This window comes from Bufo bufo, chromosome 6 (genome assembly GCF_905171765.1).
Source record: "Bufo bufo chromosome 6, aBufBuf1.1, whole genome shotgun sequence".
Classification (NCBI taxonomy): domain Eukaryota; kingdom Metazoa; phylum Chordata; class Amphibia; order Anura; family Bufonidae; genus Bufo; species Bufo bufo.
The window spans coordinates 348,662,227-348,690,226 of NC_053394.1; the positions used below are offsets into that span (position 1 = coordinate 348,662,227).

The window sequence follows — 28,000 nt, forward strand, 5'->3', positions numbered from 1 at the left end:
ATGTATTAAATGGGAAAAATGCTAATTATGCAACTCCCTAAAAATGACTCCGGGTCCAGTGTATGTGATGCAGGTACACAGCCTGGTACATGTGGGGCACGTCAGTGCTGAGAACGCTCGCGAGGCATCTCGGGAGTTGTAGTTCCTGCCACCTCGGGCCGAGTCACGTGCCCTCCGGCCGCCGTGTCAAGTCATGTGACACGGATCATATGAGTGCGAGGAAGTGGGAGAAGCGAGACAAATACGTTGGAGAAAGAGGAAGTGAAGGAGAGCGGCTCCGCACCCCGGGGAGAAGGTGAGTGCACGGGGAGCTGTGTGTGTTTCCTCCCTGCTGTCGGCCGGAGGGTGGCGCTGCTCAGTATTGTGGTGTGTGGGCAGCTCTGGGTGACAGGCTCTTAAAGGGGCAGAAACTGTTAAAACAGCCAGCACCGGGCACAGCTCTTATGTTTCAAGAGCAGAATGCCATGTGAATGCCATGTAAATGCCGTCCTGTGATAGGATTGGACTTGCTGAAGTTTGGATTTCCGGAAGGATGGCGCGTGTTGAAGTTTGGATTTCCGGAAGGATTGGGCCTGCTAAAGTTTAGATTTCAGCATGTCCAATCCTTCCGGAAGGTTGGGGCGCGTTGAACTTTGGATTTCCGGAAGGATGTGCGGCAGGGTTGATCGTGTTGAATTCTATTTGTCTGTTCCCTGGGGAGATGCCTTGTTTCTCTCCCCATTCAGAACACATTCACTATTGGCCAAACTGACTGCACCCCGCATGGACCATTCGGAAGTCCTCCTCCTAGATATAACAGGATCAGGCTGAGGGGGTGATCACTGGTCACCAGATCTCCTCATCAGAGGTCCTGCTGTGGGCAGTCACCTTATCAAATCCAAACTTTCACTCTTGGCCTTGAGATTAGGGGGAGTCCAGGACTTCTATTTTTCCAGAAGACCTCCATTGGCTGTGTCTGGCATTGCAGCCCTACACCCCCCTCACCCCAAGACTGCAATGCCAGACACAGCACTGCGTTTGATTAAACATAGTCCAAGACAAGCCCTTTAAGTTCAGTATGGGGGGGACTGTATTGGCCATGTGTCTCCACTGTTGTGACTCTGCTGTCTCCTCCTAGATGCTTCTCTTTCTGTTCTGCGCTGTGCTCCTGGGAGCTCTATCAGTAGATGCTGCACCTTCTTCCGATGAGATCACTTATCTGCCGGGGCTTAAGAAGCAGCCATCTTTCCGACAATTCTCGGGCTACTTGGACGTGCCTGGAGGAAAGCATCTCCACTACTGGTAAGTGTGACGCCATTGCCTCCATGTGAGTGATCCTCCGCTGTCACATTCACAAACTGTGCTCCAGATCATTAACCATCGCTACGATGAAGGCCTCATTCACACAACTATATCCATTTTGCATATGGATTCTGTCAATTTGTGGTGGACCCATTGACTTCAATGGGTCTGTGGTCCGCATTTTCCGGCCAAGCATAGGCCACGTTCTGTCTTTTTGTGGAACAGACATACAGATGTAGAAAGCACATGGATCATCCATGTGGTTTCTACATTCTTATGTCCGTTCTGCAAAGTGTGGACCACTGACCCATTGAAGTCCATGGGTCTGCAAAAAAAATAAAAAATGCGGATGGCACCAGACTGCATCTGTAATTTTAGCGGATCCGCATATGGTAATGTGCATGAGGCCTAAAAGGAACCTGTCATCAGTTTTGACACCCTACAACTCTGTGACTTCTAGGAAGACTTCTCCGAACCACGTGTAGCAGTGGTAATCTAGCATGGCTTACAAAAAGGGCCTTAAATAAACATTACTCGCCATAAGTGTCCGCTGGGCGTTCCTTCAGCAGGCAAGTGTCCTGAGATCATGGTGGCAACTTCTACCCTCTAGACTCGATCGAGTTCTCTGCCTCCTGTGTCATCCGCTGTGCCCTGCAAAGTGATGTTCAGTCACCCCTATATGGGAGGGGTTGCACCGAGATTGCAGGACTCTTGCCTCCTGAAGGAACGGCCAGAGGACACTTGAGAAGTAATTTGCATACGGCACAGGAGTTGTTAAATGTGCTGTATGACTGCTGCTATACATGCATATGTCCTGAAATGTTTCTCTAGTCCCTATATAGCGATTTCAGGCATCATATCTGATTATGGGTTCCCTTTAACGTGTCCAGTTAGTGATGGGATCCCATAATCTGATTCCCCCAATTCTGAGAACGATGACCTGTATTGCATCACCCCCTACTCCTTATTTATTGTGTATCTCCAGGTTCGTAGAGGCTCAGAAGAATCCCAGCTCTAGACCCCTGGTCCTGTGGATGAATGGCGGTCCTGGCTGTAGCTCTCTTGATGGACTGCTGACAGAACATGGACCCTTCATTGTAGGTCATTGTTCAGACGTCTGTATCTGGAGGTTGTATTATTCTGTCATTCCATGACCTTGCTTGGTTTGGTTGCAGATCCAACCCGATGGAACATCGCTGGAATACAACGACTTCTCTTGGAACATGGTAACACCGTCAGGCAGTTTTATTCACGCTCTTGTTCTCACTTTTAGGACTACTACAGTTTTTTGTTTTTATTTTTTTTATGTTTAGATTGCGAATGTCTTGTATCTTGAGGCTCCAGCAGGTGTAGGCTTCTCCTATGCTGATGACAAGAACTATAAGACCAATGATACTGAGGTAAGAAGACCCATGTCACAGAATAGCTATACCCTATTTACTAATTGTTTCTACTTATTAACTTAAAGAGAATCTGTCAGCAGTTTTGACCATGCAAAACTGCTGACAGCACTACGTAGGGGCTGAGGAGAGTAGGACAAACACACCTTTTGTGGAACGTTCATTATCGGGAGTAGTGAGAATATGACATTTTATACTACCCGGTCCTGCTCCTGCCAGGAGGTGGAGCTTCACTGTGTAGACCCCTCTGCATTGAACCTTTTCACAGCCCCTCCCCTTTGCTCTGAGTGACAGCTGTATTGTTCCCCAGGTTGGATGCTAGAGGCATGAAGCCCTGCCTCCTGGGCACTTCCGGGTGCAGAACCTGGTAGAACCTGATGATAAAAGCTCCACAAAAGTTATCTTTGTCCTGCTTTCCCCAGCCCCTACCTAGTGCTGACGGCAGTTTAGCATGGTCAAAACTGCTGACAGATTCTCTTTAAGTTCATTTTTGAAAATGCTTGAGGGACAGGAAACATATATCCTCCCTCCTAGTCTTTTCTCACACACACAGTTTGGGATAAATTTTTTGTTACAGGGGTTATCCTACAAAAAACATTAACCCACAGGTAATAAGTCTATGATCCCTGGGGCCTCCACTAATCACCAGAACAGGGGTCCCACTGTGGGGATGACTTTAATTGCTGTGCTGCTCCATTAGGACTGACAGACAGCGAAGTACTCCATGGTTTAGTAGTACTTCACTGTCTGTCAGTCCCATAGACATTGAATATAGTCACAGGGTGAATGCTCACAGTTGTGCAGTGAGGAGGAATGGAGGACTCAGGAGCCTAGCCTGTGGAAAAAGATGTTCATGGGGGAAATTTACTAGGAATGGCGTAAGATGTGGCAAAATTTTTAAGAGGCATTAAATCTATAGATCTTAAATGGTCACTAACTTTTCACATAACTTTGCACAAATCAGTAGTACAAGCAGCCCTAAAACTTTGTAATATATCTTATCAGAGAAAAATGCCTTGTTCTAGAGTTATCAGCTGTTTCTTCCCCTTTCCTTTTATAAAATTACTTCCTTTTGAAATTTATGAGAAATCCATCTTGGTGAGACCAGGATTAGACTCTGCGCACTGAAGGATCAGATATCCTCATCCCATACAAGTCTATGGGGAGGGGAGGGAGGAGGAGTGAGCAGGAAGTGAGTGAGACATACACACAGCCAGAGAGACTGCACAGCTAATTAGATAGTTATCTCTGTCCAAGTGCTATATGCAAATCAGTACAGGTCAGTACTTCACTGTAATTTCGTCTATGATCTTAGGGCTCATTCTGAGTGACTGTGAGAAAGTTAAGAAGCAGATTCTCCTTTACTTTCTGGGTGCAGTGGATGGAAGCTAGTGTCCACCTACTAGATCTGGGAGGAGCCTACAGAGGAGAAAATTACTAAAAGAAATTCCAAGTACAAGTCATATAATGCCAGAAAGGGCTTTATAGAAAACACTCCAAATTTTGTTTAAAAAAAAAAAGTCAAGAATTGCACCAAACTGCTGTATGAACAAGGCCTTAGAGTTTCAGAAACCTCAATATAAGCAACATGTCGCTAAAAAGAACAAATGGTCACATTCCCAAGCCCGATACGAAGTTATGTGCTCTCCACTTGTCTTTCCTAAGTTACAGCAGTGACGTGCTATACTCAACACATGCCCATATCGGCTTATCAATGGCCACAGTGGGAACTTCAGTATGTATGATAGTCAAGGGTTTTATTCTACTACCCCTATAGTCTATTGGCCCTGCCTATAAACGGAATAGCCACCCTGATAGGGGCGTTCCCATGTGAGGAACCTCCTATATGTCCCTAGGAGGCTCTGACAAAGGATGGATGCCACCACCAGATAGCTTTTACTCTGATACATCAATAGTCCTTACGATACTTACAAAAAAAATAAAAAGGAACAAATATATGCTCATATAAAGAGGTATACAGAATAGGAATGTAACCATGTACATAGATGAGCATAGCAAATGCCCAACGATGGTTATCTCTGGATGTACAAACAGTAACTTATAGCAATGACACGTGTCCCGACGCATTTCCCTGCACCGTCTAGGGTGCCGGTCTTCAGGGGACTGTGAAGTTAATTCAAGAATCTATAGCAAGGGTTGATATAACAAAAAGGGTGTGAATACCCTACAAATATAACAAGCGATATTAGCAAGAGGGAAAGTGCAGAGCCGGAATGGTGGTACACATATATTTCTCGCCCAATTCCTTGGGGGACACAGGAAACCTTGGGTATAGCTCATCTCCATAGGAGGCGTGACACTAAGTGAAAGACTGTTAAGCCCCTCCTCCAGCAGCTATACCCTCAGCCTGGAGAGAGAGACTGCCAGTTTTTTGCTTAGTGTCAAGGAGGCAAGACACTCTCTGCACTGCAGAGCTGTCTTTGCTAAAGATTTTATTTTATTTTATTTTTATTTTTTATTTTTTCCAACAGGGACAACAGAGTCGCAATAGACCTCTCTGTTTTCCCGGGGTTGAGCTGCGCCAGTGCCGGTTATCCGCACTGCTGCCTCCCCCACAGAAGAAAAGGAGGACCAGGGCAGCCCAGCTCCCCTGCATCCGCCAGCACAAGGGTCGCCCACCTGCAAGCCCCTCTCCAGCTCCCTGCCACTTCGGTGCCAGTGGCTGAAGGGGCGTCCCTGCTGGATGGACAGAGGGTGAAAACGTCGAATGGTGAGGTGGCTGTGCAGCCGTTCCTACCCCCTCCCCCCCCCCTGTCAGGGCCTGATCCTGCTGTCCCCTCTGCCTGACCTTCATGTCGATTACAATTTACAGCTCTCTTAGCTGTGAGTCTGCGGCTCCTTTGTGTGTGGGGCAAAGCGGAGCGATGCTCGAGGGGGAGAGTTACAGCGCAGTTTACCTCAGGTGCGGCGGCCGTGGGCCGCCTTTTCGTTATCAGCTGCTGGATAGCAGGCGCACTTGTACTGCGGCTGTGTTCAACTGCCGGCTGACATTCTGACAAGCGCACGCTCTTGTCCGGCCACCGGTGTGCGTTCGCCTCCGCTTATATGGAGGTGAACGGGGGACATTATTCTGTGGGTTTTTCGGCGGCATGTAATATTTTGAATCGCGCGCGCGCGCGCGAAAAGTTTCATCGGTGGGCGGAGCTTCGTTCCGTTTCCACTGTACATGTTAGGCTTCAGTCAAGGGGCGGACGACTTTCTTCCCGCCCCTAACTAGCCCCGCCTCCTCTTCGTGCCTGCCTGCTCTCAGGACGGATTACCTCAGGGCTCTGAGGACCGCTGCTGTTGCCGCTGCTGTGCTGTCTGCTCCCACTGTGACCTGGTAGGACTGTTGACCCCTTCTAGCACTGCAGCCCTCTGGCCTGGACGTTTTGTATATTACTTCCAGCCAACATGTCTGACCCCTCAGTGCCTGCTGGTCCTTGGTATCATACCTGCACCGCATGTAAGGCACCCCTTCCTCAAGGGCAGCCTGACCCGCATTGCTCGGCTTGCAAAGCCCCATTACAGGGTCCGCCATCTGCTGTGTCACCCCCTGGCCTCTTGGATCCCCCTGACTGGGCTAGATCCCTTTCCCAGGCTGTGGTCAGTCTCACTAATGTTGTGGGCCGCCTTGCAGATGCATTGCCCTTACCGCAGCCGGATAATTCCCCTGCTGGGCTCTCCGGGTCCGCTACCTTAGCTGACCCGTCTGAGTCTCTCTCTCCAGGCGACACCTCCAGAGCCCGTCAACCCCAGAAGCGGTCCAGGGCGGAGCACCTATCATCCTCGGATGCTTCGGTATCACCCCCAAGGGTGCGCCCTCAGTCGGGTCCTTCCTCATTACAGGATATGCCCTCTGAAGGGGAACTAGCCGATTCTGATTGGGATATGGACTCGGCCTTGCCTTCAAAGCTGGCTTCTGCCGTGGGCCATCTTATTAACAATATCCGTGATACCTTTAAGATTCACGATGACCCTCCTAATTCTGAAAAGACCAGTGTTTCCTTTTTTCGCCAAAAACAGGCGTCTGCGGTTTTTCCCCTCCACGCTGACTTCTCGTCGGTGGTTTCTAAGGCCTGGGCCCGTCCTGATGCCCGTTTTACCCCGCCTAAGAAGTTGGATATCTGTTATCCATTCCCGGCGGATTGCATTACAAACTGGGCGTCACCACCTAAAGTCGACCCCCCTGTGGCCCGTTTGTCCAAAAGCACGGCTATTCCCGTTGCAGATGGTTCTTCCTTACAATCCACTGAAGATCGCCGGATAGAGGCCATTACAAAGGGTATCTTTGCAGCCTCCGGTTCCGCCCTCAGGCCGGTCTTTGCCTCCGCTTGGGCTGGAAAAGCGGTTTCAGAATGGGCGTCTCAGCTGGATCAGGAGCTTGAATCCGACGTCCCTATTCAGGACCTCCGGGCTCTGGCCCAACTTATCGTTCAAGCCGGAAAATTTGTCTGTGAGGCATCCCTGGATGCGGGGGCTCTCATAGCCCGTTCATCTGCCCTGGCCGTTTCGGCTAGAAGGGAGCTTTGGTTAAAGGTTTGGACGGCGGACGCCACGTCAAAGCGGACTCTTACTGGCCTTCCCTTCACTGGTTCTCGATTGTTCGGGACCCGCTTGGATGAAATCATCTCTGAAGCCACGGGAGGGAAGAGTACACATCTTCCCCAATCCAGGACTAGGAGCACCACTCGAGGCCGTCCCACCTTTTCTCTCTTCAGGTCTTCCCGCAGGGCTCCCACACCTCGCACAACTTCAGGTCCATCCTCTAACCCTGTCCAAGACAGACGTAAAAAACCTTTTTTTCGGACCCAGCCCTCCTGGCGCAAGTCACAGCCTGCTCGCCCTCCCGCGACCAAGCAGAACCCTACCTGAAGGTGCGCCCCCACCCACCCGGGTGGGGGGACGTCTCCTCCTGTTCAGGGACTTCTGGCAGGCGCACGTCTCCGACGCCTGGGCTCTCGAGGTGGTGTCTTCCGGGTACAAACTCGAGTTTGCGTCCCTCCCCCCAGTTCGGTTCTTTCGCTCCCGGGTTCCTCGGGATCCCCAAGGGGCGGACGATTTCTTTACTGCCACTCGTACCCTTCTGGACAAAGGGGTCATCGCTCCGGTTCCTATGGAGGAAAGATTCAAAGGGTTCTATTCGAACCTTTTTGTGGTCCCCAAAAAAGAAGGCTCGGTTCGTCCCATTCTGGATCTAAAACGGTTAAACCGTTTCCTTCGTCTTCAGCGGTTCCGGATGGAGTCTCTCAGGTCGGTGGTGGCCTCTCTGGAAAAAGGGGAGTTCCTGGCCTCTATCGACATCCAGGACGCCTACCTTCATATTCCAATCGCTCGGTGTCATCAGTGCTTTCTGCGCTTTGCAGTGGGGTCCGACCACTACCAGTTCGTTGCCCTCCCCTTCGGGCTGGCGACGGCCCCTCGCGTTTTCACAAAGGTCCTAGCCCCTGTCCTCGCCTTACTTCGTTCCAGGGGAGTTTTTCTTCTTCCATACTTGGACGATCTACTTATCAAGGCACCCTCTCTGTCACTGACATCTGCCAGTGTGGACCTCTTGCTACAAACCTTACGCCGGTTCGGTTGGATTATCAATCTTCCCAAATCCGCTCTTGTTCCATCCAGGCAACTGATCTTTCTGGGGATGCTGCTGGATACAGATGCAGCGGAGGTTCGGCTTCCGTCAGAGAAGCGCCAGCTCCTTCATCAGTCGGTTCGGAGCCTTCTGAACCACCGCCGTCCTTCCTTCCGGTTCAGCATGCGGGTCTTGGGACAGATGGTGTCCTGTTTCGAAGCAATCCCCTACGCGCAGTATCACTCCCGCACCTTTCAGACTGCCATTCTGTCTGCATGGGACAAGTCCCAGGAAAGTCTGGATCAGCACTTTCCCCTTCCCCCCCAGGTTCGCTCCTCTCTACTCTGGTGGTTACGGACCCCTTTCCAAGGGAAGTCCTTCCTACCGATAACTTGGTTGGTGATTACCACCGATGCCAGTCTGCGGGGTTGGGGGGGGTGTTTCCTCCTCGGTCCGTACAAGGCACTTGGTCTCCATCGGAGTCCAAACTGCCAATCAATGTTCTGGAGCTGAGGGCGGTTCTCCTCTCACTCCGGCATTGGACTTCGCTGCTTCAGGGTCACCCTGTTCGTGTCCAATCGGACAATGCCACGGCTGTGGCATACATAAATCATCAAGGGGGCACTCGCAGCGCAGCGGCAATGAGGGAGGTGTCTCTAATCCTTCGCTGGGCGGAAGTTCATGTTCCAGCCATTTCGGCCGTTTACATCCCGGGGGTGGACAATTGGGCGGCGGATTTCCTCAGCCGGACGACGATCGACCCGGGCGAGTGGTCTCTGCACCCCGACGTCTTCGAGTCTCTTTGCCTCCGTTGGGGTCGTCCGGACGTGGATCTCATGGCCTCCAGATTCAACCACAAGCTCCCCACCTTCATGGCCAGAACCAAGGATCCGGACGCTTACGGCGCGGACGCGCTCGTCCTTCCCTGGACGGAGTTCTCTCTCCTCTACGTTTTTCCGCCCCTGCCTCTGCTTCCACGAGTCCTTCGGAAGATCGCGGCGGAGGGCACGCCTGCGATCCTAATAGCCCCGGATTGGCCTCGTCGTCCTTGGTACGCCGACCTTATGTTGCTCCTGGCAGACGCCCCCTTGCCTCTGCCTCTAAGAGAAGACCTCCTCTCTCAAGGGCCGATCTTCCACCAGCATTTAGGGTCGCTACGTTTAGCGGCGTGGCTATTGAAACCGCGGTCCTAACGCGGCGGGGGTTTTCTGCTGACGTGGTCCGTACCATGATTCGTGCGCGTAAACCGGCATCGTCCAGGATTTATTACCGAACCTGGCGGGCCTATTTGAATTTCTGCGAGACCTTAGATGTTCATCCCCTTCGGTTTTCTCTCTCCACGATTTTATCCTTCTTGCAGTCTGGTCTGGACTTGGGTTTGGGTCTCAGTACCCTAAAGGGTCAGATCTCAGCGCTTTCGATCCTTTTTCAGCGACCTCTGGCTCCGCTCGGTCCAGTTAAGACTTTTCTTCAGGGGGTTACTCACTATGCTCCCCCGTATCGCGCTCCCGTTCCATCTTGGGATCTTAATGTTGTGCTGACGGCTCTCCAATCTTCTCCTTTCGAGCCTCTGCGCAGGGTTTCCCTTCGCTTGTTGTCTTGCAAAGTTTTTTTCCTCGTTGCCATCACGTCTCTTCGGCGTGTGTCTGAATTGGCGGCACTTTCTTGCGTAGAACCCCTCTTGGTTTTTCACCAGGACAAGGTGGTTCTCCGCCCGGTTCCGGATTTCCTTCCGAAGGTGGTGTCCGCTTTTCACCTGAATGAAGATATTGTCCTTCCTTCTCTGTGCCCGTCCCCGTCTCATCCTCGGGAACGGGATCTTCACCGTCTGGATGTTGTTAGGGCTCTGAGGATCTACTTGGATGTAACTAGACCCTTTCGGCGCTCGGATTCTCTATTTGTGGTTCCGGAGGGTCCGCGCAGGGGGCTGGCGGCATCTAAAGTGGTTATTGCCCGCTTCATCAAGATGGCTATTGCTGAGGCTTACCGTGCTAAGGGCAGGGAACCGCCCTTTGGTGTTACCGCTCATTCTACCAGAGCGGTCGGGGCTTCCTGGGCTCAGCGAAATCGAGCTTCGGCTGAACAATTGTGTAAGGCGGCCACCTGGTCTTCTTTGCACACTTTCACCAAGTTCTACAAGGTGAACACTTATGCATCGGCAGATGCTGCTTTGGGCCGCCTGGTCTTGCAGGCGGTGGTGCCTTAATGCCTATGGTGCTTTAATTCTTCTTGGGTTGTGGTCCCTCCCTATTTGTGGACTGCTTTTGAACGTCCCAAGGTTTCCTGTGTCCCCCAAGGAATTGGGCGAGAAAACGAGATTTTTGTATAACTTACCAGTAAAATCTCTTTCTCGCTCTTCCTTGGGGGACACAGCACCCACCTATTGTTTTGGTTGCCCTGACGGGAGTTTTGACTTGTTGGTGTTCATTTGGTTGATCCTTGCCTTTGTTTTAACTACTTGGGCACATAACTGGTAGTCGCTCGCTCCAGGCTGAGGGTATAGCTGCTGGAGGAGGGGCTTAACAGTCTTTCACTTAGTGTCACGCCTCCTATGGAGATGAGCTATACCCAAGGTTTCCTATGTCCCCCAAGGAAGAGCGAGAAAGAGATTTTACTGGTAAGTTATACAAAAATCTCGTTTTCTCTGCAGGTGTTTATACAGAAAGACAGCACACAGTGGTGGACACCCTGCCAACACAGAGATTATAATTAAGGCGTCAAAATGCGGCCACACAACACAATATTCCCAGTGGTCAGTCACCAGCCAGTATGTAGTGGTATATATGGTTCAAGTACCGCTACATACATGCTGGCCGCATAGCATTCCTATTTTGTGTACCTATGAGTATGTGTTTGTTCCTTGTTTTTTGTAAGTATCGTAAGGACTATTGATGTATTGGAGTCAAAACTATCTGCTGGTGGTATCTATCCCTTGTCAGGGAATCCCAGGGACATATAGGAAGTTCCTGACTCGGGATCGCCCCTATTGGGGCGGCTATTCCGTTTATAGGCAGTAAGTACCTTTTTTACTTTCGTAGGTACCCCTCACTTGCTCAACTGTGCCCCCCTGCAGTATGTTAATACTAGGCATCGGTACAGGGAGGAGGAGACGCCAGGGTTTCTCAGGGGGCGTCTCCTTCCTGGCTGGGCCAAGGTCCAATTGCAGCGGAACACATCACACCCAGGTAAAAAAAAAACAGCTTCCCCCCCCTGAGAAACCCTGGCGTCTCCTCCTCCCTGTACTGATGCTCAGTATTAACATAGTGGGTGCAAAAAATGCAGGGGGGCACAGCGGGGCAAGCGAGGGGTATTTGAAAAAAAATAACAAGGATGGCAGCATCAGCGGAGGGTACCCCGCAAGTAAAGATTCGTAAAGGGGTTTGTACTGCATATGCCCGGGCCCCTCGCGCTGAATATACTTAACTGGCTCCTTCTCCCTGTGCCGCTCCTGGTCCCCACAACGCCATTGTTGCTTCTCCCCGTGCGCGGAGGAAAACATCCGGTGAAGGGGAGGGGCAGCCAATGGGAGGCATCGCGGGTGACGCTAGGGAGGCTCGTCACCGCCTGCCATTGCGCCCCCCCCCTTCCTCCCGACACCAGATGTTTTCATCCGCGCATGGGGAGAAGCAGCAGCGGCGGTGTGGGAACCAGGACAAGTATGTTCAGTGTGAGGGGCCCGGGCATATGGGGTACATTTTATTTATTTATTATTTTTTGTCTCGGATAATCACTTTTAAGAAAAAGATCATGAGAAAGAATCTCGATTAAATAGTGGGCGTCACTGCAGTGTAAATTAGTCACCGAGCACTTCACCAGTCTAAGAACTAACCTTCACTGTTTATGGTTAACTATACCCCAATCTAGTGAGTTATAAAGTAGCAGGAGAGCTCACAGTGAGGGTTCGAAGTGCTCCGGGACTAGTTTACACTGCAGTGACGCCCACTGTTTATCAAGATTCTCTCTCGTGATTCTACATATCAGATCTGTGATTTTTATTTTTGGTTAAACTTTAGTCAGACAAGAGTAAACCGGTAATGTCAGATTAGCCCCGACCCCCATTAGTCTACATTTACACATCTGTATCTTCCATCCACTTCTGATCCGCATTTCTATGGGGCCACCAAAAATGCAGATGGCCTCAAATGATAGAACATGTCCTATTCTTGTCCGTTTAACAAGAATAGGCATTTATACAATGGGGCCCATAAAAAGTGCAGGATGCACATGGACCGGATCCACCATTTGTGGACTGCAAAACGGATACAGCCGTATGATTGTAGCCTAAGGGGACATTCACACAACAGCACCCGTTTGGCGGTCCGTAAAATACGGATTCGGTCTATGTGCATCCCGCACTTTTCTCCAGCCTTATTGAAAAAATGCCTATTCTTATCTGAAAAACTGACAAGGATAGGACATTTTCTAGAATTTGTGGCATAGGCCGTAGGGACGCAGACAGGACACGGATGACATCTCCGATGGCAGACGGCAGTGGCTTGTAGTGATAGAAGCAATTCCCAGAAATTGCATAGAATGTACTTGCTTGCCTTTGATCCATCTTGCCTTTGTTTTGCAGGTTGCCCATAATAACTATCTGGCCCTGAAGGAATTTTACAGGCTCTTCCCAGAATACAGTAAAAGTGATCTTTTCATCACAGGGGAGAGCTATGGAGGGGTTTATGTCCCATCGCTGGCTGTGGAAGTTTCCCAAGACTCCAGTATAAATCTTAAAGTAAGAGATTTGTCTTGTCTTCTGAAATGTTCACTGAAGGGATTTGATATTTGGAAAGGGTGCGGTGTACCAAGAGCACTCCGATCACCTGTACATTGGGTGCAGGACGCTGGAATAAGGATAAATCCTAGGCTCTCGTTCATTCAAAGAATGCGGCTCGCCGAGCGTGCCTATGTAATGGACGAGGAGAGGGAAGGAAGTCGTCACCACATGGCAGCAACTTATCTCCCCGAGAACAAAGCAATCGGGCAGTTGAAATCCAACATGCCTGATCCTTTATCACCCCTGACAGAGTCAGGGACGCCATACACTGGTCAGACGACTTCTGCTGACATAGATCTAATGTGTATGGCCATCTTAAAGCAGACCTTTTCATGTGTGTTTGTTTTTTTTTTTTAGTTTAGATAAATACCTTTACTTGTGGAGTACCCCCCGCTGATGCTGCCACCCTGCCTGTTTTTTTAAAAATTTCGTTCCTACGCCCCGCTATGCCCCCCTGCAGTTTTCCCGCCCAGTATGTCAATACTGAGCATCGTTACAGAGAGGAGGAGACGCCAGGGTTTCTCAATGGGCATCTCCTTCCCCCTGGCTGTGACGCTCTCCGCTGTGATTGGATCGCGGCACAGCCAGGGAGAAGGAGTCGCCCATTAAGAAACCCTGGCGTCTCCTCCTCCCTGTACCGATGCTAAGTATTAACATACTCAGCGGGAAAACTGCAGGGGGGCACAGCAGAGCGCAGGAACGATATTTTAAAAAAACAGGCAGGGTGGCAGCTTCAGCGGGGGGATATTCCATAAGTAAAGGTATTTATCTAAACAAAAAAAACACGAAAAGGTCCACTTTAAGGACTATGTATAAATCTGAGGCAGGGTAATAAATACTATGGGGGATGGATTTCACGCGCATGTATAATACTTACATATATATTTTTTTTCTGTGTATGTTTTTAGGGAATTGCTGTTGGCAATGGACTTAGCAGCTACGAGACTAATGACAATTCTCTGGTTTTCTTTGCTTATTACCATGGAATCCTGGGCAGTAAGTAAGTAGCAGTAGTATTATTATGTATTAGTAGTATTATCACTACCGATGTTTTTATTATTACTGATGTTATTAAAGCGTACCTGATTTTTCAAAAAAAGTTTGCATAATGGCTGTGCTTCTTTGTACAATCATAACTGTGAGAGACCCAGGTCTTTTTTGGGCTTCCCTAATGCCTCATTCAGCCATATGATTTCCCTCTTTAGCTGCACAGCTAGATGCATTTCACTCAGAAGCAGGGGATGTCTCTCTTCTGTGAAATCTGCTAGCACCGTACTGCTGTGAGTTCCTTCCCCTTACTTCCCAATATGTTTGTTTTCAGCTCTGGAGCTCACAGAACAAATAAGCAGGGATAGATCACACCTACAGACACACAGTGACCTATTAACGGTTTTGATTGGTGGGGGTCTGAAGGCCGAGACCGCCACCGATCACTAGAATAAGGAGAGAGAAGCTCTCGCAAAGCATGCCATCTCTCTTTGCTGCAGGAGGCAAAAGCGAGACTGGCCCATAGACTATAACACTGAGTCTCCAGCAGAGAGAAGAGAGGACACTCTGTGCGAGTGCTTCTCTCTCCTCAATGTAGCAGTTGGTGGGGGTCTCAGCACTCTGACCCCTGCCCACCAAAACTTTTTTTTGTCTCTGACATATATCTTATGGTTTTTTTTTTTTTCCAAAGTGTAGTGACAATATAATGGGGTATTCCCATCTTGCTGTATGATGCCATGTCCTTATGATACGCTATTACTTTATGATCGGTGGGGGTCCAGTCTCTGGGACTATCACTGATTTTGAAAATGAATGGGCCACAGCTGTGGTTTAAGAAGGTGGGAGAAACCCTTTAACCGCCCTGACTGTAGATACGTGGAACTATCTGTCAGCATCGGTAGTTATTAGACTGTGTGTGGACAGTAATCTGACGTCCGTAGACCGCTATAATCTGGAAGTTGTAGATATTGGTTTTCACGGTTGCCTTTCATTCTCTATCTTGCAGCCTTTGGTCTGAATTGCAGAAATTCTGCTGTAAAGAGGGAACTTGTCAGTTCTACAACAACCCCGACACGGAGTGCTCCCTGCGGGTAAGTCCTTGCCACCTTGCGGGTATGGACAGAGGGGTTTGTAAAGAGGAAGCATCTTTAGTTTGAATAATTATTGCAGAAATATAAATTTTTCTGTATTTAACCATTGATATGCCTTATTCTGTGTGTATGCAGGTGCAGGAGGCCATGCATGATGTATACAGCAGTGGACTGAACATCTATAATCTGTATGAGAACTGTCCCGGCGGGGCCCCTGGAGAGATCCGGTATGTATGCTGATACATTCGAAAGGACTACAATGTACACTTCATGGGATTATAGTCCTACTGTCTGCACAACTAACCAGTGAGCATCATAAGCATCATACCGTATGTATCTGCTGCCTCTGCTGAGTATTAGCAGGTTTGCTGCAGGGACCGTTCTCACATTTTTGACATTATAAAGCCTGAACGTTACAAATAATAACTCACATGCTACTACTAATAATACAAAAATCATATTATACCCAGCTGAATGTGGAAATGCCACTTCATGCAATTTTGCATCTAAGGGTATCATTTTACAAAAAAATGCAGAAAAATGAATGTCTGCAGCTACAAGTCTGACATGAGCAGAGCCTGGGATGTGCAGATCCTCCTAAGAGTAAAGGTTCAGGATGTGCAGATCCTCCTAAGGCCTCTTTCACACGGGCGTCATGTTTTTAGGCCGGATAAGATGCGGGTGCGTTGCGGGAAAATGCGCGATTTTAAAACATTGTAATGCGTTTTGCACGTGCGTGAGAAAAATCGGCATGTTTGGTACCCAAACCCGAACTTCTTCACAGAAGTTCGGATTTGGGTTAGGTGTTGTGTAGATCAGTGTTTCCCAACCAGTGTGCCTCCAGCTGTTGCAAAACTACAACTCCCAGCATGCCCACACAGCCAAAGGCTGTCCGGGCATGCTGGGAGTTGTAGTTTTGCAACAGCTGAAGGCACACTGGTTGAGAAACACTGGTGTAGATTGTATTATTTTCCCTTATAACATGGTTATAAGGGAAAATAATAGCATTCTTAATACAGAATGCATAGTACAATAGGGCTGGAGGGGTTAAAAAAATTAAAAATAATTTAACTCCCCTTAATCCACTTGTTCGTGCAGCCCGGCTTCTCTTCTGCCTTCATCTGTGAGGAAAAGGACCTGTGGTGACGTCACTGCGCTCATCACATGGTCCATCACATGATCCATTACCATGGTGATGGATCATGTGATGGACCATGTGATGAGTGCAGTGACGTCACCACAGGTCCTTTTCCTCACAGATGAAGACAGAAGAGTTGCCGGCTGCGCGAACAAGTGGATTAAGGTGAGTTAAATTATTTTTTATTAACCCCTCCACCGCTATTGTACTATGCATTCTGTATTAAGAATGCTATTATTTTCCCTTATAACCATGTTATAAGGGAAAATAATAATGATCGGGTCCCCATCCCGATCGTCTTCTAGCAACCGTGTGTGAAAATCGCACCGCATCCGCACTTGCTTGCGGATGCTTGCGATTTTCACGCAGCCCCATTCACTTCTATGGGGCCTGCGTTGCGTGAAAAACCCACTAAATAGAGCATGCTGCGATTTTCACACAACGCACAAGTGATGCGTGAAAATCACCGCTCATGTGCACAGCCCCATAGAAGTGAATGGGTCCGGATGCAATGCGTTCACCTCACGCATTGCACCCGCGCGGAAATCTCGCCCGTGTGAAAAGAGTAAAGGTTCAGCATGTGCAGAGCTCCTAAATGCCACTTAGGTCTGTGTGCACAAAATTATCACAAGTGAAGAGACCAATAATCTGTCATCTGGTAGACTTTCACGTCATGGAGTGGACAGATGGGGTTCATTAGATGTGCAACCCCTCGTCTTGTCACATTTATTTCACCAAAGAGGTGAGAACCAGCGCATAACCTCTCCCACTGGTAAAAGAATGACAATGCCAAGATTGTCCCCTTGGGGGGGAGACAGTAACAGGCTGTCGTGTTTCTTCCTGATGTCCCTTGCAGCTTCCTAGTCTCCAGCCCCCCACATGCACTGAAGACCCTTCCAAGGACCGGGGCAATTATCAGGATGAGTGTTTGGATGAACTCTCATTCCTGATAATTGCCCTATCGAAATATTCCACTGATCACATCTTTTATGTGGCACAGAATGCTCATTTGCCGGCAGCAGATCTTCCTATGGAAACACGGATCGGCTGCTATCAAACAGTGAACATGTATGGGGACAAACGATCGCACTAGGGATTGTTTGTCACCATACAAGGAGACGTTTGTGCATGTCAATGCAGCGATTGCCTCGGCTCAATGGTCAGGCAATGATTGGGAAATAGCCGTTTATTCTCAATCATCGCTTGTGCGTTGACCCTTGAAAAGGGGGTCTGAAAACCCCTGTTCCGTGACTTCAAACGAGAGCTACACTCCAAACATTGCACCTGGAATAATGAGCCTGATATCATTTGAAAATGAAAATTGTAGGATGTAACACAAAGGGGCCACATTGTAGCCCTTACATTGTAGTTGGGGGCTAAGTGTCTGAGATCAGAACACATTACGTACAGTGATAGTTTCCTAATCCGCGCTACTTCTGTTTTACAGGGATAAAGGAGATCACATAGCTGTCTATTACCCCGGGTTAATTTCACCAAAAATGCATGTGCACTTTGAGAAAGTAAGTGCATAGTATGTATACTCTGAAAAATCAGTAGAGAATGGTCCACCGCTCGTCTTCTATTAGGCGACTTTCACATCAGTGTTTTATATTCCAGTTTTGAGATCCGACAGAGGATCTCAAAACCAGTCCAAAATGGTTCTGTTTAGGTCCAATGTATTGTGAATGGGGTTAGCTCCGTTTTGCGTTTTGTGTCCGGTCATCAAAACGGAACAAACCGGATCCGTCACTAATAACAATGTAAGTCAATGGTGCCTGATCCTGTTTTTTCGGATCCTAAAAAAAAAAAACAGATCCCTCACCCATTGACTTACATTGTCTTTAGTGCCGGATCCAGTTTGTTCCATTTCGATTTATCACAACCGCATTGTAACTGAACGGATGAGTCCTGATGTGTTAAATCAAACAGAACCCTTTTGGTCCGGTTTTAAGATCCTCTGCCGGATCTCAAAACCTGAAACCAAAGCACAGATGTGAAAGTAGCCTTAAAGTGGCTCTGTCACCAGATCACCCCTATTAAACCAAGCACATAGCCTGGTAGGGTTGATCCTGCAGTTTAAAATGATACCTTCCTCCTCACCGTCGGCACCACGGTCCTTGATAAAATCGTACTTCTATTCCTTTGCTGGCAGGCAGCTTCGAGCACCAGGAGGCGGTCTTTTTCAGTATGCGCACCGCTATGGGGCGCCTACTGATGTCTAAACTCCCCTCCCTTGATTGACAGCACTAGAGTATGACTTGGACCTGGTCTATCCAGAGGAGGAAGGGGTGTTTAGATGTTGGTAGGAATCGCATAGCGGTGCTGGTACTGAAAAACCCTGCTCCTGGTGCTTGAAATCGCCTGCCAGCAAAGGAATACAAGTATGATTTATCAACGACAGTGAGGAGGAAGGTATCATTATAAACTGCAGGATCATCCCTACCAGGCCTGGTTTATTAGGGGTCATCCTGGTGACACAGCTGGGTATTCCAGTTTTGCCATTTTCAGCATCCATTGAGAGGAAACAACATATGATATCACTTACTATTTGTGACTGTAATGCCCCGATTCCTGCACTCCGATGTGACATTTTCCTCTGTGTTGGTTCCCTGTCTGATGACATCAGGTCTATCTCTGAGGCTTGGCAAACAGGGGCAAACTCGCCATAGAGCGTACACATACATTTCCTGGTGGGCTGCCTGAGCCCTCCTCATGGGGTACATAATGTTCTGGTACTAGGAGCATCAAGTACTTCTACACCTGGCTGGTGGCCGCAGATGTCCTCCTGAGTTCAACTGTATTGCTGTCCTCAGGATGGTGATACAGTTGAAGCTTGGAAGAGCTGGATCATAATTGTCCCCATCCAGGTTGTCGCCTATCTTCACATACAGAGGTCTAACTAAAAAATAGGGAAAACTGGTACCTTCTTTGTTTTTGGTTTCCTTATTTTTGACATGTTGCTCTAATTGATGGGGCTTACCGGTCTCTAAGTGACCACAGCTCGTATTTGCCTGCATGGAACCCCATGTTTAAGCATTGAATTGCATTGATACATTGGGGCAGATTTACTAATCCGGTCTAAAATGTAGGCAGTCTGATCTGATGTATCACGAAGACTCCGGTTGATACATTTGGTGCTAGACCCTTTTGGCAAACTTTATATCACCTGTTGGCTGGCTTATTTTACGACAGATTTGTTTGCCAAAATTTTCATGCATGTAGATGCATCTAAGGCCATGTCACGAAAGGGCACTTTACTTGGCCTGATGTAAAAGGCGTTCCTTCCCGGCAAGGTCCTGCTCGTCAGTGGAGGAGACCGCTGCATTTACATGCAGCCATTCCCTCCGCGCTGCCGGCGAACGGTGATTTAGGTGTCTGCTCGAACTATCCTATTACCCGAGGAACGAGCGTTTCCCTTGTTCAACGGGAAATCTGCGGCACCTTTACACCAGCAGATTATCGCCAACGAGCGCCAGAACATCAGGCAGTATAAAGAGCCCATAAGCCACATGCAGTGGATTTCTCTAAAACAAGATGTGTCAAATTTTGGGGCATTTTGTGACGCGGTCTAGGTGCAGTCACATTGGTAAATGTTTAGTGTTGAGTATTTTCTACGAACTAGGTGTTAGGTTATTGCTCACTGTGACCTTTTCTGTGTGATGCAGAAGCTGGTTCTTCTCTCCAGCGTAGCGAAGCCTGTTAAAATGGACCCACCGTGTGTGAACAGTACGGCTTCCAGCACCTACCTAAATGACCCATTTGTGAGGAAGGCCCTGCACGTTTCTCCTGAGGTCAACAAATGGGAGGTGTGCAGGTGAGGACTCATTTGTTACTCGCCTCACCTTTTTGGGCGATTTTTATTTTTTATAATTGCATTTTACTTATTTTGGGCTAAAATCATTTTTAAATGGGTCCTTATTAAACATTTTTTGGCTGTTTTTGAGATACAGGGGTTAAAAATCCATCGGCTCATTTGAAGCTTTATCGCTGAAGTCCTTGATTAAAAAGAAAATATATATAAATATATATAAATATATATATATATATATATATATATATATATATATATATATATATATATATATATATGATTTTTAGCTCAAAAGAAGTGAAATTCCGGTTTTAAGATCTGGCAGAGGATCTCAAAACCGGGCAAAAATCGTTCTGTTTTGCCCTGATTCATTGTCAATGGGGACAAAACTGATTAGGATGCATTCCATTCTGTTACAAAACCACTGTAAGCCGCAGTTTTGTGTCTGGTCTGCGAAACAGAACAAACCAGATCCGGCAGCAAAATCCATGTCAGTCAGTGATTTTTTTTAATTTTTTTTACGGATCCTACACCCATTGACTTACAGTGATTTTAGCGATGATCCGATTTGTTCCATTTCGATGTAACACTACTGCCGGAAGGGATGAATCAGGACCTGTTAACATCAAACTGAACCGTTTTGAGATTCTCTGCCGGATCTCAAAACCGGAAACCAAAACGCAAGTGTGAAACAAGCCTTAATCATAAAGGAGAAATTACTTTAAGACGTACATGAAACTCCATTTGGGCGGTCTGCAGATTGACATTGCTGATGTTTTATGATCGGGCGTAAAAACCCAAGAGCAGAATGTAAAATCAGTGATACAGTCCTAACCTCAGTATCTGAGGAAAGGGATTTAGGGGTCATTATTTCAAAAGACTTAAAGGTAGGCAGACAATGTCACAGAGCAGCAGGTAATGCTAGCAGAATGCTGGGGTGTATAGGGAGAGGCATTACCAGTAGAAAGAGGGAGGTGCTCATGCCGCTCCACAGAGCACTAGTGAGACCTCATCTGGAGTACTGTGCGCAGTACTGGAGACCATATCTCTAGAAGGATATTGATACTTCGGAGAGAGTTCAGAGAAGAGCTACTAAACTGGTACCTGGATTGCAGGATAAAACTTACCAGGAAAGATTAAAGGGCCTTAACATGTATAGCTTGGAAGAAAGACGAGACAGAGGGGATATGATAGAAACTGCTAAATACATAAAGGGAATCAACAAGGTAAAAGAGGAGAGAATATTTAAAAGAAGAAAAACTACTACAAGAGGACATAGTTTTAAATTAGAGGGGCAAAGGTTTAAAAGTAATATCAGGAAGTATTACTTTACTGAGAGAGTAGTGGATGCATGGAATAGCCTTCCTGCAGAAGTGGTAGCTGCAAATACAGTGAAGGAGTTTAAGCATGCATGGGATAGGCATAAGGCCATCCTTCATATAAGATAGGGCCGGGGGCTATCCATAGTATTCAGTATATTGGGCAGACTGGATGGGCCAAATGGTTCTTATCTGCCGACACATTCTATGTTTCTATGTTTTTACGGAGGTGCTAAAAAATAACTGAATAAACAGAAGCTGCCCCATTTCTCAGAATACTAGCACGATCAATAAGGTAACAAAAAAGTATTCATACTGTCAGTGATTTCAGACATCTTTAGGTCCGTGGTCTGCTTAACTTAGAGCCTTGTAATAGTGATTCAGAGTTGACAAGTGTACACTAAGGCCTAATGCACACAAACTTATTTTCTTTCCGTGTCCGTTCCTTTTTTTTATTTTTTTTTATTTCAATGGGAACCCAAGAAAAACGGAAGTTACTCTGTGTGGATTCCGTTTTTGTATGTCCGTTCCGCAAGGCGATAGAACATGTCCTATTATTGTCCTCGTTACGGACAAGGATAGGACTGTTCTATTAGGGACCAGCTGTTCTGTTCAATACGGAATGCACGTGGACGTCATCCGTATTTTTTGCGGACCGCAAAATACTTACGATCGTGTGCATGAGGCCTAAGGCAGTATATGTGCAGTGTGCCTATTAGATCTCAGCCCATATGGTGGTGGATATGTTGGGCCTACATTACAGTTTTTTTTTTTTTTTAGTTTAGTTTTTTATGGGACTTGCAATATTGCGTTTATTAACACACTGATGTTTTTGCAGTTTTGATGTATACCAGAACTATGGGCGCGTGTACGAGACCATGAAGGACCATTACTTAAAGCTGCTCAGCACTCTGGTAAGAGAAGTGGGGCTGTAGAGTATACCAGGATTAGGAGGCTTCATGAAAGCCTACTAGAATAACGTGGACTTATGGATATGATTGATTATTACGGTGTTCCTCTGACCTTAATCACAACACGTGCAGATAAAGAGCCACAGTGCCTTATTGTAGTGATCACAATGCACTACTACTACTACAGGATTCACAGCTATCACAGGACCCCAAGTCTTCATTGTATCCTGATCACACACAACAGGAGTCCAGGCCCCCTTAATCATGTGTATGTTCCTCTGACACGGTTCTTGCTCCTTTCAGAAATACCGTATTCTGGTGTATAATGGAGATGTAGACATGGCCTGCAATTTCCTGGGTGACGAGTGGTTTGTGGATTCTCTGCAGCAGAAGGTAAATACTGTTTGTTCCCCCTTCTCTCACTTCTTAAATGGGTTTTCCCATCTCTGACAATGGGGGCATATCTCTGGGATACCGCTGGGACCCACAGCTACACCAAGAACAGAGTCCTCAAAGTTTTGGAGGGTGCACTGCACATGCTCAGCCGTCCTCCATTCATTTCTATGGGGCCGCCGAAAATAGCCGAGGCTATTTCAGTCGGCCCCATGAAAATAAATGGGCGCGGTGCGCTCCCATTCGCTTGTTAGGGGAGAGTGCTTGGCGGTGGCAGACCCGGTGAAACCCGGGGTCCCCCCACCACCTTCCCCGCTCCGTTATTGGTGTGGGTGCAGATCCCAGAGGTGGAACACGCAACTGTCAGACAATGGGAGCATATCGTAGTGATATGCCATCATTGTGCCAGATAGGAAAACCCGTTTAAGCCATTCTACAATCCTTGAATTGGCGTAAAATACATTTCAGCCTTTTCTCCTGATGTTGTTTGTGGATTGAACGTTCTGTGCTTGTTCCATATGGTTTTACTATTGAGTTTGATGCATACAGTATGCATCAGGTTTCTATGCTGGGCAGCTGCAGACATCCACCATGTTATGTGTTTTTTCTGTGCCCACGCAGGGCATTTGGAGCTCTGTATCAGACAAAGTTCCAGCTGCTATAAAGTTATATTAAAGGGGTTGGCTATTTTCTAAAAGAATCGAAAGTTCTATAACCTTGTGGCCTCTACCATAGGAAACCCGAAGTCCCTCATTCCTTACCAGAGCACCTGATTCTGTGTTGCCTGCACCCACTGTTCAAAGATCGAATACGTGAGCAGCAGGAATCAAGATGGTGGCAGTCACATGATTTAGCCATGTGATCACTGTCCCGGAAGCACAGACTTCTGTGATTGCGCTGAAAATATTCAGCAAGTGCACAGATACATGCAGCAGAATATCCCTCATCTAAACATGTGCAGAATGGGTACATCTGGAGGTCACGAGTAAATCATATGGCCATCCCTATGTTCCACTGTTTGGTGGGCAACGGGGAACATTGAACACTTAGGGGGCACTGGTAAGAAATTACGGGTCTATGGGGTTTCCAGTGCTGTTGTGGCATTATAGAGTTAAAAGGATTTTCCGCGATTCTGATGACCTATCCTCAGGTTCAGGTTGGCTAGGGTCCAACACTTGGGACCCCCAGCGATCAGCTGTTTGAAGAGGCTGCTGCACTCACAGGAGCTCCTCGCAGCTTACCGACACAGTGCCATCCATTGTAGAACAGCTTTGCTTGGTATCGCAACGCAGCCCGATTCACTTAAATGGGACTGAGCTGCACCTAGGCCATGTGACTGACGAATGTGACGTCCCTGGCCTAGGAAGAAGCCACTCTTCAAACGCTGGATTAGTGGAGGTGCCGGGAGTTGGACTCCCACGATCAAATATTAATGACCTATCCTGAGTGTAGGCCATCAGTAGGAAATTCGTTTGCTGAAGGGAGACAGCCCCTTTAAAGAAATCGCCTAATATATTCTTGATGACCAGTTCTATAATGCATATGTTTTTAAGGGTCCATTCACACGTCCGTTGTTTCTTTCCTGATCTGTTCCGTTTTTTGCAGAACAGATCTGGACCCATTCATTTTCAATGGGTCCTGAAAAAAAATCAGACATTGAGCTGTCCGTTTTTTTTTTCAGGACTCATTGAAAATGAATGGGTCCAGATCTGTTCCGCAAAAAACGGAACAGATCAGGAAAGAAACAACGGACGTGTGAATAGACCCTAAGAGTGCGGGACAGTAGTCCCTCGGGCGTCCTGGCAACGTCATAGTAACCTCCCATGCACATGATCAATGCTGCTCCGGGACATATGACCGTATATCTGGGGGGGGGGCATACGGTCGTGTGCATGGGCGCGCTTACACTGCATTGTGGTCAAATAAACCACATAAGTAAAGGCAAAATACGTATCTATTTACTGATTTGACCCCTTTCCGATGTTTAGCTGCAGGTACAACGCCGGCCATGGCTTTATCCAGACGGAGGCCAGCAACAGATTGGAGGGTTTGTGAAGGAGTTCTCCAACTTAAGTTTCCTTACAATCAAGGTATCGTAAAACCTGTATGAACCTAGACGTGTGCCGCTGGCACTTTAGGATATTCCTATCCAAGCTTTCACAGCATGTCCACAGGCTATGCTATAAATGACTGATGGGGGGATGCCATTACCCCATTAGGTGAACCAAGACGGCCTCCAGCATTCACTTTTACCACAGAGATCAATAGACAGATGGCCACTCTTAATTTTGGCTATTTCCGCTGAAGTTCAAGGGGTTGTCCCACAAATAATATTCTACAGTTTTCAAGCCAGTACCTGGATCTGAATACTTATGCCATTGCTTGTAATTAAAAATTGATTACAGCCACAGAATTTTTCAATTACCTTTATCTGTATAGCGCCACCTGCTGTTTGCTCTCTTTCTAATTTCCCTGTCCTGCTCACAGAGATGGACGCACATGCTCAGTTCCATCCTTCAACTGCCACCAGCTGCAGCTGACGGGACATGCCTTCTAAGGCCTCTTCCACACGACTGTTTTGTTTTTTCGTTTACGGGCTGTTTTTTGCGTTCCGTATATGGAACCATTCATTTTAATGGTTCTGCAAAAAAAACGGAATGTACTCCGTATGCATTCTGTTTCCGTTTTTCTGTTCCGTTGAAAGATGTCCTATTATAGCCCGCAAATTATGTTCCATAGCTCCATTCAAGTCAATGGGTCCGCAAAAAAACGGAACACATACGGAAATGCATCTGTATGTCTTCCATATCTGTTCCGTTTTTGAAGAACCATCTATTGAAAATGTTTTCCTATTTAATTACTGTGTATATGCCATACGGAAAAACGGAACGGAAACAAAAAACGGAACAATGGATCCGTTAAAAACGGACCGCAAAACACTGAAAAAGCCATACGCTCGTGTAAAAGAGGCCTAAGAAAGTACACCCCTGCCCCCATAGCTGACAGCTTGAAATAAATCGAGCAGAACAATTGGCAATGAATGGGGAGATCTTTGGATCCATGTGAGGTCCAGGGCTGGTTCTAGCTTTGTTGTCATGTACTAGTTTATGTATAATTCTCCTTTTTTACATCAATCATGGGATAACCCCTTTAACTGCCAGTCTCTATTTCATCAAATTGAGCTATGGAGAGGTCTGACGGGCTCATAGGGGGTCATTTATTAACCGTTCTTACAACAGTTTTTAGGCGGTAATAAGCTTTGCAGGATCCCATTTTGCAAGTTTTTAAAGCCCACGTGACTATATTTTGTTGCATGCTGTATTTTCACTCTGCCTTCGACACTGGTGGTATGGATGTGCCAGGCCCTGTGCCATCAGCTCCACCATATCGCCAACACCCTTTGAAGGCCGGATTTTTAATGTTTTTTATTTATTTTGGGTTTTTTTTGCGCTCCCTGCCTTCCCAGAGCCATAACTTTTTTTATTTTATTTGTCTGTTCACATAGCCATATGAGGCTTGTTTTTTGCGGGACAAGTTGTACTTTCCAACGCCACCATTTAATAGTGCATATAATGTGGGAAGCAGAAAAAAAATTGTAAATGTGGTGTGTTGCAAAAAAAGAAAAAGCAATTCTACCAGTTTTCACTTTTTTTTTTTTTTTTTTTTTTTTATTTACGACGTTCGATGCGCAATAAAACTGACCAGTTACTTTTATTCTACAGGTCAGTACGAATCTGGCGATACCTTTTTATATGTACAGTTTTGATAGTGATAAAAAAATATAAAAGTGGGGGGAAAAAAAATCAGTTTTTTATTTTTTTGTCACCATATTCTGAACTTTTTATTAATACCATTCTGGGGTGTGTATGACTTTTTATAATTTTTTTTTGTAGAAAATGAAGCGACTAAAAACGGCGAATCAGCTATTTGGACGCTTTTTTTCCGTTTTGCTGTTTGCCGTATGGAGAATATATTTTTTATTATATTTTTATACTATGGGCGTTTTCGCACATCGTGACTATAACATGCAATCATCTGATTGCTATTCTCATAGACTCCAATGCACTTGAATTGGAATCTAGGAGAAAATTGCATGTTTCCTATGGAGCCCCATTACAGGCGAGGGCTCCATAGGAAATACTATGCAGCTGCCTCCTGTCATTTATAAAAACAGGGGCTGCTACCACACACGCTCCGGCTCCTCCAATCGGTTTTCAGGGTGCTTCAAAGCCGTGGTCAGCATTGACCACAGCATCTGAGGGGTTAAATGTTTGCGATCGGCATTACTGCCGGTTGCGGACATTAGCCGCGGGTGTCTGCTAAAAGAAGCAGCCAGCCAGCCAGCCAGCCACGGCTATGGCGCCCACAGCGGGGGCCATGTTTAAACACACGCCCGATGACGTACATGTGTGAAAGGGTTAAGCTTGAAATGTACTCCAGTCAGAGGCTGGAGCAGATTTCTCTCTAGGCACATGGACTGGCGGAGGATGCACCCTAAAATGGTGAGGCCTGCATCTTGTCATAAATTGGGCACACCCTCTGGCAGCACAAGGTCTATCAAAGACCAACGTAAAACGTCTGTGTCTAATAAATGACCCTCATAGTGTCTGTTATTTTATGTTCTGCTTGTCACGTTCTACTATCTATATTCACTTTTTTTTTTATTTTTCTTCTGCCAGGGAGCAGGTCATATGGTGCCTACAGACAAGCCCAGCTCTGCCTTTGTCATGCTCAGCCGCTTTCTTAACAATGAGCCTTTCTAAAGAGAGATCGTGACCACACAATATTTATTGGGGTCTACTTCAAGATCCCGGAGCACGTCGTCTGCAATCTGCTCTACAACGACTGCACGTTCCGGTTCCTTGGCCAAACTCTTGTGTCCTCCTCACCTGTGTGTCTCCTGTGAACGGGTCCTTGTCTCAGGGTGGTTATTAGCACTGGAATCCAATTATTCTCCATTTTTCTGAAGGGTGTTTTTATTTTCTAAATGAAGAACAGTTTATCAGATCTGTGGCCTCAGTCATCGTGGTGTCCCTCGTGAGACTCCTGCCATGTGATCTCGTATATTTCCGCTGCATGTCACACAGTGTGATTTGATTTTTTGCACAACAAAATTCTTTTTTTTTTTTTTTTCTGCAAATCTTCGGTAAACTGAGATCACTAACTTCAATAAAAACTTCTTCATTTCTTTACTTGTCTCACTGTGTGTTTTTGACGTTTTAAACCTAAATCATGGCGCTAGTGACGTTTGTGTCGCCCCACTACTTTCTGAGGAGGGGGCGGGTACAGCTGGGGTGGCATATTTATCTTCTTTTACGCCAGT

At 47.1% G+C, this 28,000-nt stretch overlaps 1 protein-coding gene across 1 annotated transcript; it reads left to right on the plus strand.

Annotated features, from left to right (window-relative positions):
* The first annotated feature begins 149 nt into the window (after window positions 1–149).
* Window positions 150–27,878, plus strand: CTSA (cathepsin A). The gene is made up of 15 exons (XM_040435507.1): window positions 150–295; window positions 1,118–1,281; window positions 2,267–2,378; window positions 2,457–2,507; window positions 2,595–2,681; window positions 12,830–12,985; window positions 13,936–14,027; window positions 15,021–15,105; window positions 15,241–15,332; window positions 17,691–17,763; window positions 19,909–20,057; window positions 22,212–22,287; window positions 22,588–22,677; window positions 24,666–24,767; window positions 27,357–27,878. Exons 2-15 carry the CDS (start codon window positions 1,118–1,120, stop codon window positions 27,438–27,440), a joined length of 1,413 nt encoding a protein of 470 aa, XP_040291441.1. The 5' UTR covers window positions 150–295; the 3' UTR covers window positions 27,441–27,878.
* Window positions 27,879–28,000: the final 122 nt, after the last annotated feature.